This window comes from Nelusetta ayraudi, unplaced genomic scaffold (genome assembly GCF_046127955.1).
Source record: "Nelusetta ayraudi isolate G7.1 ecotype Tasmania unplaced genomic scaffold, CSIRO-AGI_Nayr_v1 ptg000070l, whole genome shotgun sequence".
NCBI classification, from domain to species: domain Eukaryota; kingdom Metazoa; phylum Chordata; class Actinopteri; order Tetraodontiformes; family Monacanthidae; genus Nelusetta; species Nelusetta ayraudi.
The window spans coordinates 6,128,070-6,136,194 of record NW_027466120.1 but is presented as its reverse complement, the minus strand read 5'-3'; the positions used below and the strand labels follow the sequence as shown (position 1 = coordinate 6,136,194).

Here is an 8,125-nt window from a genome sequence, read left to right as displayed (position 1 = left end):
AGTTTTAAAGACGAGATGTTTTTTTATGCTTGGCGAAGATCTTTTTTGAGGGGGGCGGGGGGAAGGGGGTAGGGGTCGTCTCTCTTGATGTTTTGCATGAGCAGGGGAAGGGACGCGATGAGCTGGGTGTTGCAGAGCCAGCCTCCATCCTGCGGCCCATCCACTAGCAGGCCTCCTCCCGCCCACTCCTGCCACTCGGCCGCGCTCATCAATGGGCAGCGCATTTGAATAACGTGTGAGCGCTTGGACTGGAGCCAATCAGCTGTCAGGGGACCGTGATAAATCGCAATGCATTATTGATAATAATAATTACGTTGACATGCGCATTTCTACTTGAGAAGGAGGTGGGGGAGACGGATTTTTTTTTTCTCTCGCTCTCTGTCTCTCTCTGTGTGTGCCGAACCGAAGAAATCTGTTGAAGAATCAGAGGAAAATTTTGTTTGCAACTCTCCGCTGCTGATGGTTGCACCATGTCGAGGCGCAAGCAAGCAAAGCCGCAACACATCGACTCCGACGAACCCGCTTCGTTGGGAAATGGTAAGTTTACGCACGGGAGGCGAGAGGTTTTTCGGTTGTTGTTGTTGTTTTTTTTTTTTTTAAACCCCTGGAAGAAGTTGAAAACGTTTTGCTCGCCGTGTCGACTTTTAACAAAGTTTCCCGGTGGGGGGGTCTTCCGTTTGAACGATGTTGCCTGTCGCACTTTGACCTGTTGCTGTACGATTTAAGTTTTTGGGCAGAAGTCAAATTCGAGCCGCATTTCTGGGAAGTGATTTTTTTTCCCTTTTTTTTTTTTTTTTTTTTTTTCGTAGTACAATACAGGTGCTGCGGGAGGGACGTGTTGAAAAGAAACCGCAACACAATGCGTTCATATTTGTGTTAAACGGTAGGGTGGCCAAGCCGCATCTTTTTGGGGCTAAAGTGGGTTTTATTTGTTTATTGTGAACGTTCGCTCTCAACTCGGGTCGACGTGTTGGCTCGACGCTCTAAACTTCATTCATTGAAACGTGTTACCTGTTGATTGTTTGGTGCGGCGAGAGTTGTGTGGCTTAGAAATTGTGCCGTGGCAGAGCTCAGTCTCTCTTTTGCAATTTTAACAAAGTGTGTATATATAATAACGTGACGAATGACTCCAATTTCAACGGTTTCTATCAGTTCGTATTCCTACGTATCTTTGTTGGCCGATGCATTTGGTCACCTTATCATGTTTCAAGTGATCGAATTTCATTATAACTACATAGACACCGTTTAAGCCAATGTGATATTAATGCTTTTGTTTGCTTTTCCCCCGAAATCTGTTTTACTGGGTCGCTTGCGTGCGCTAGAGTTGGACTTTTAAAACTAAGGTGGCCCCCGAAACTGTATGAAATGTGACTCTGCAGTAAGCTGACCTAAAGGCAATAAATCCCCCAGTTTAATGCATGACTGTTTCCTTTCGTACATATGTGGAGAGGTGGGGGATGGAGCTGTGGCCTGTTTGTGGAGAGAGACAGGGTGGGGGTGCGTTCTGGTGCTGCCCTGTGTGCAGGCTCCGGCTCACCTTGTAATTAGGAAACGCTGTTAACGCGGCGCTTTGTAGAGCCGCGGCGCATTCTGGTGTGTATGTGCCACTTTGATGACGGCGTTGATTGATATAACAGCGCTGTTTACCATGCGATGACCCTCAGTCGTTCTTCTTTGTTTTTTTATTTTATTTTATTTTTTTATTTCTTCTTCTTTTTTTTGTAACTGAATGGTTACTCTGACCTCGTGCCCTACTAAAGGTATCGCACACAGGTCATGCGCCGTCATGTGGTAAAAACGGAGCATTGTCAAAGTATTTCCTTTACTCTGTAACCCTGCGGCCGAGACTGTACGATGGGAGTCGGTACGCGGCACATGGTGATTTATCTCTGATTTGAGCCCGTCCATGTCAGATTTTATAAGTTCGCTTTGACTGAGACTCAGTTTGTACCTTTTGGGCCCCTCTACCGCTCCCCCATGCCTCCCGGAGACCACAGTTTCCTCGAGCAAATGCAAACAGGTGGCCTAACCCCCGGTTCTCTGATACATTAGTATTTGACATGACACCCAGTTGTGAAACTGCCTCTTGGTTAGCAGACAAATTAAAATGCATATAGAATCGCGTTGTTTGATGTTGGAAGCTGTAAGGGCGTTTGAAGGTGGTCAACATGAGCGCTTTCCTTTCTTTTTGCATTTTGTATTGCAAACTTTGTGTGTGGTCATATGTATTTCGTTGCATATGACCTGGACACTAAATAATGGGTTTAGCCCCACATGTGGCAGCAGTGGAAATTGATCTGACATTTAGCATGTACTCTATGGCATACTTCAGGACCACATTGATTTAATGTTCATGGCGCTTTTGCCTTTGTGGAAATTATGCTGGATAATGTTAAGGGAGAATGATTGCCCTCTGCTGGTCATGTGGAGAATAGACGCGTGAACGAGAGACTGAACTGAGGGACGAACATTGAAGTTAATGGGCGTCTCTAAAATGAAATGTTAAGAAGGCAAGATGGTAAAACCTAATGCCATAGTAATACAATTATATAGATTATTTTGCTGTATCAAGACTCTGTTTTCAATTGATTCTTGATCCTTTCCGCATCTTCTTTTCATTTTTAGGCATTCATGATGCTGATGAAAGTGGAATGGCACTGAAGAGGTTCAGGATGGAGGACACCAAGGTCTGCAACAAGTGCTGTGCTGAATTCTTTGATGACACCGAATTCATTGAGCATGAGAAAACCTGCCCCAAGAGTCAGGAAGTGGTCATCATGAACGATGGAGATGGCAATGAAGTACCTGAGGAATATTCACAAGGCTCACCTAATGGCTTGATGAGTGATCATGACGATGGCCAGTCAAGCAGCCATTCGTTGTCCAATGTTAATATGGACCACATGGAAAAGACGGAAGAGGAATCGTGCTCGAATGTGGATGAACAAGGACAGCAGCAACCGGCAGAGATGGCTGCAAGCCCTGAGATGAATTTAGATCCTTTATCCAAACCCCAAGGTGCAAAGTTCACTCTTGAAACCCCTGCATACACAAAGGTGGCGAGATCCCAAAACTCTTCAAGTAGTAAGTCTTTCACCGCGTCACAGGAAGCCCTTCATCTTATTCCAATGATCTTGGAGCAGTTGGTGTGCCTCCAGCAGCAGCAGCTCCAGCAAATCCAGCTCACTGAACAGATTCGAATTCAAGTTGCCATGATGACCCAACCGGGCTTGCAGGCATCACTTGGGTCTGTAATGGACCCGATGAAAGCTCTTGGTGCGCATCTTTCTCAACAGCTGTCTGCTGCAGCAGCACTAATGGGAAAAAGGACCGGGAGTGAAAACCTTTCTGCAGAGGTGGCTAAGCAAGGTAAACTACCTCTCCCCGCTGGCATCTCTTCCTCTTTGCCTGGAGGACCAGGATCACTGAACTCTAAGACCGACGTTTTTAAGGCTATTCCAGATCTCTCAAGCCATTTGCCAGCACTACTGCCACATTCAGCTGGTGTTATGGGTTTCCCAGGCACCTTCAATGGTGCTATGCAAGCTGGAATAGAGTCCAACAAAAAGGTGAAAACTAAGATGCTCAATCTTCCAGTGGAGGTAAAGAATGGTGATTCGGTATACAAGCACAAGTGCAAGTACTGTGGAAAGACCTTTGGTAATGACAGCGCTCTTCAGATTCACTTGCGCTCGCACACGGGTGAGAGGCCCTTCAAGTGTAACATTTGTGGAAATCGTTTCACCACAAAAGGGAACCTCAAAGTGCATTTCCAGCGGCATAAAGACAAGTACCCTAATATCGGCATGAACCCGCATCCTGTGCCTGAGCACCTTGACAATGTTCCAACCAGCAACGGCATTCCATTTGGCATGTCTCTGCCCTTGGATGAGTCAAATTTGAATGAAATAAAGCCTTTAGTAGGTAATCCTGCTCCTGCATTTCACCCAGCATCCGTGAAGACACCATTTGAAAACTTTGCAGAGAACCAATTTTCTCAGAGGCCCTCCTCATTGACCGATGGAACCCCGTCTGTGTCTTCTAATTTGTTTGGTCAAGAGTCCGGACTAGACATGAATCAAACGGATCCTAAAGAACTGCTTGGAGCATTGCATCATATGAACGGCATTACCCTGCCAGGAGAGCAAAATTCTGGAACTGCAAAACTTCAGCAGATGGTTGATGGCCTGGAAAAGCGAACCAACGACCCCAATGAGTGTATAATCTGCCACAGGGTGCTCAGTTGCCAGAGCTCACTTAAAATGCATTATCGCACACACACTGGTGAGAGGCCCTACAAGTGCAAAATCTGTGGCCGTGCATTTTCTACCAAGGGCAACCTCAAGGCCCACTATGGGGTGCATAAAGGCAACACTCTGCTTAAAATGCAACACTCTTGTCCAATTTGTCAGAAAAAGTTCACAAACGCCGTGGTCCTGCAGCAGCACATTCGAATGCACATGGGTGGTGACCTTCCCAACATGCCATTGTTAGAAACCCAGTTTGACACAGCAGAAGCCATGGATTCATCTTTACTGGAAGAGACATCCCTGGATACCAACAGCTTCGAGACAAGCACAGAGGATCACAAACCAGAGCTGAACTCCCAAAATCCAAGTGATACCCCGGAGTCCCTCCCCTCCGCCTCTGAGGAGAACTCCCAGCATCATGTTGCCCCAGCTGGGCTTTCCAGCCTGGATGTTTTGAAGAACCTTACTTCAGCTCTTGCACTGAAACGACAGAATAGCACCACGTCGGAAGGTGAGGGAACAGTCAAAGAATCCTTGTTGGCTCCAAGAGAGTCTGAATATCAAAATGGTCGTAGTCCTGCTGTGTCAGACTCTGTCATGTCCCTTCATTCCTCCTCACCAGTAAACAACACAATTAATTGCAAATCTCCAGAGTCTTCTGTTGATGACAGTACCCGCAGCTCACTAAAGCAAGAGTCTGATTGTGGGGCTCAATGTAGCGCACAGTCAGGCGGCGCTCTTGACCTCACTGCTTCCAGCAGCTTTACTCCAAAGGCAATTAAGGAGGAACCAGGCATTCCCTTCACCAATGGCGACTATGGTGAGTTTAATACTTACGGAACGGCTTTACAGGCTTGTTTTGTGAAGTGCTCAGCTAACGTTCTATCTGTTTCGCGCTCGCAGCTTTGAACAACATGCCGTTCATGAGGATGCCATCCAGTCTGGAGATGAAAATTCCTCCAGAGAACCCTTTAGGCCCTCATGGGTTGTTTAGTTCTCACATGCCTCAGGGAACGGCCATGCCTTCCATCTCTTCGGCACCACGACGATCAACTAAACAGCACATGTGCAATACTTGTGGCAAGAACTTTTCATCTGCGAGTGCTTTGCAAATACATGAACGCACTCATACTGGGGAGAAGCCTTTTGCTTGCAACATCTGTGGCAGGGCTTTCACTACCAAGGGAAATCTAAAGGTAGGTGTCATTCAAAGCGATTCTTACACAATTTCCCTGTGAATACTCAAACGTGTGGATAGCGGTATGATTTCATGCTTTTCCTCTCTCTTGTCTCAAGGTACATATTGGTACTCACATGTGGAACAACACATCAAGACGTGGCCAGCGCCTCTCTTTGGACAACCCAATGGCGCTAATGGCAATGAGCTCTGAGGCGAAGATGCTGCCAGAAACCATGAAGGTGCCCAAAGAACTTGGGGCTCCACAAATGAACTTTGATACATCACTGTGGAACCAGTATGCTGCTGCTTTCAGTGGTGGCCTGACCATGAAGACCAACGAAATATCTGTCATCCAGGGCGGTGGCATACCGCTACCTGGAAGCCCTGCAAGTGGGCCTCTGATTGGATCCACTGGAGGTCTCATGAAGATGGATGGATCCCACTCTGGCCTGCCTGCCTCTGTGGCCGAAATTGAGAAGAACAGCTCGGACAGTGTGCCAAAATCCCAGTTCCCACATTTCATGGAGGAGGGTAAAATTGCAGTTAATTAGTATTTCTGGTCAGCTTATCCATTTAACCCAGTTTTTGAATGTCTACTTTTCAAATGAGGTACAATCAATTTTCCATGACAAATTTGTAAACTTACTCGTTTGATTGTTCAGTATTCATTGCAGCTCCCTTCTACCATTCTGAATGACTTTTTTTTTTAGTTGATCTTGATTACTACTGTAGTTTAATTTTATACACACATACATATATATATATATATGCGGGTATTTTCTTTTCCTCCGTTTCTTTTTTTTTTTTTTGTTCCACTGTCTATCCAAAAGTTTGAATGTATAACTTACTTGAAACTGCTTTACTTACGTCTTCATTATTTCTGAAGGATTGGTTATATCCGACGAGTTTCAGGGCCTGGTTGTTCAGGAGAACTAAGTCTCAGTCTTATGGTGTAATTAACTAAAATGTCCCTGTCATCATTTGCCAGATTTTATTATAGTGTACATTTTTGTAGTGCTTAACATTATTAACATGTTTCATTTTGGTTTTGTTTCCTAACAAAATGGTTGATTCCAGTGCTCTTGCATTTTATCACAACTTCAGTTCTTTGGTTGTGAAAAATGTAAACCTTTTTTTCATATTCTGAATGTGGTCTTAGACACAGCCAGTTAATACTCAAATATTATGCAAGTGCCCAGACCAAATTGTACTTGCTGCTGCTGTCTTTAACTGAAACATACATTTTGAAGGCACTGTTAGGGATGCTAAATCATAATGGTATTCCTTGTAGAATTCAAGTCTTTCAGATTTTTGATCAGTTACAGAAAGACGCCTCCTTCCCATTTAATGACATTTATTCATTTGTATGGTCATGCTTAGTTGGCTGAGGGCTGTCTGCTTTTCATACTTAATGTTCTCATGCCTGCACTTTATTTCATTTCAGGTTGTGGTTCTATTTACATCTTTGGGACTTTCAGTGATTTTTTTTTTTCTTTTTTTAATATTGTAATGTCAGGGAGAGGGGCAAGTTAACTCTTAACTTTGCCTTGACTTCAAAATAAGTTAGATTTATTTTCAGACTTTATCTTTTTCTTTCTTTTTTTAACCACGGTTCTCATCAGCTTGTTGCATTAATTTATTTAAACTTGACAAAATGCTTGAGAATGGGGTTAAGATCTACCTCGTAAGGATTTAATATGTCCTCCAACATAATCCCCTACTCTCAATGCAATGTTCTGTATATTTTCTGATACATTCTTAAGTGTACGAAGAGATATTTTTTTTCCCTCAACCTGCTGAGTTTAACAGTAATGAATGTATCACTGGACACTTTACACAACTCCGAATGGTCAGAATTTCCCTATTTGTGTAGGCCCCTGCTGTACATTCCTACCGATATGCATTTGCCAAGTTGTGCCTTTCCTTACCAAACCATGTCAAAACTGCTTCAAGTTGTCTGTACAATTCATGTTATGTTGAGCCAGTTTGGCCTGTTTACAGTGTATATGTTTTACAAATGTGTTTTTTTGCCTTTTTGTTTTTGTATTTCAAATGTTTCTTCACCTAAATGTTTTCTGATTTTGAAAAAAATAAATAAAATCAGGGTGAATTTTTTTCAACCTTTGTTCTTGTCTTTATAATGGATAGGATTAGAACTGATTGGTGCTCTTGATGAATACAATGATTGAGGTTTTGTATCATCCATCCATCCAACCATCCGGCCATCCAAAGAAAATATCATGATACTGTACAGATTCCCTGCAGTTTTTCAATGGCCCAGACTATGAAGTAAAAATAAGATAGTTAACTTGACATATTTGTTTTATTTTTCACTTAGTATAAGAGGGGGACACTATTGACCCACCGAAACAAAATATGGTTCAAGGTTTATGCAGTTTTATGTAACTGTTATGAGTTACCTAATTTTTAACTCTTGCTTTATTGGTGGAAGATGAACCCAATGATGATTACGATTAGATATTATCAATCTTATCATATTGAGCCTTACATATCTGTATAACTTCCTTTGATTAAAACATTTAAGAATAATAACGATTATTATAAATAAACATTTCTGTCTATCAATTATAATTTATCTATTGTTAATATTACAAGCTCATGGGTAGTGCCAGCGAAGTGCTGCGTGTTGCCCTCAATAACCCATCAGCGTTATCCTGCTGACTGTTTACCGTCC

At 43.3% G+C, this 8,125-nt stretch overlaps 1 protein-coding gene across 1 annotated transcript; it reads left to right on the top strand.

The window, feature by feature from the left end:
* The first annotated feature begins 291 nt into the window (after positions 1–291).
* On the top strand, positions 292–7,550 carry sall4 (spalt-like transcription factor 4). The gene is made up of 4 exons (XM_076041779.1): positions 292–537; positions 2,626–5,070; positions 5,154–5,446; positions 5,547–7,550. The coding sequence occupies exons 1-4, from the start codon at positions 471–473 to the stop codon at positions 5,979–5,981; spliced, it is 3,240 nt and encodes a 1,079-aa protein (XP_075897894.1). The 5' UTR covers positions 292–470; the 3' UTR covers positions 5,982–7,550.
* Positions 7,551–8,125: the final 575 nt, after the last annotated feature.

Bases quoted from the DNA above. Each gene is read 5' to 3' on its own strand.
- sall4 (XM_076041779.1), top strand. From the start codon at position 471: ATGTCGAGGCGCAAGCAAGCAAAGCCGCAACACATCGACTCCGACGAA. The intron at 538-2,625 runs GTAAGTTTACGC...TTTCATTTTTAG, and splicing joins ACCCGCTTCGTTGGGAAATG to GCATTCATGATGCTGATGAA. The intron at 5,447-5,546 runs GTAGGTGTCATT...TCTTGTCTCAAG, and splicing joins CTACCAAGGGAAATCTAAAG to GTACATATTGGTACTCACAT.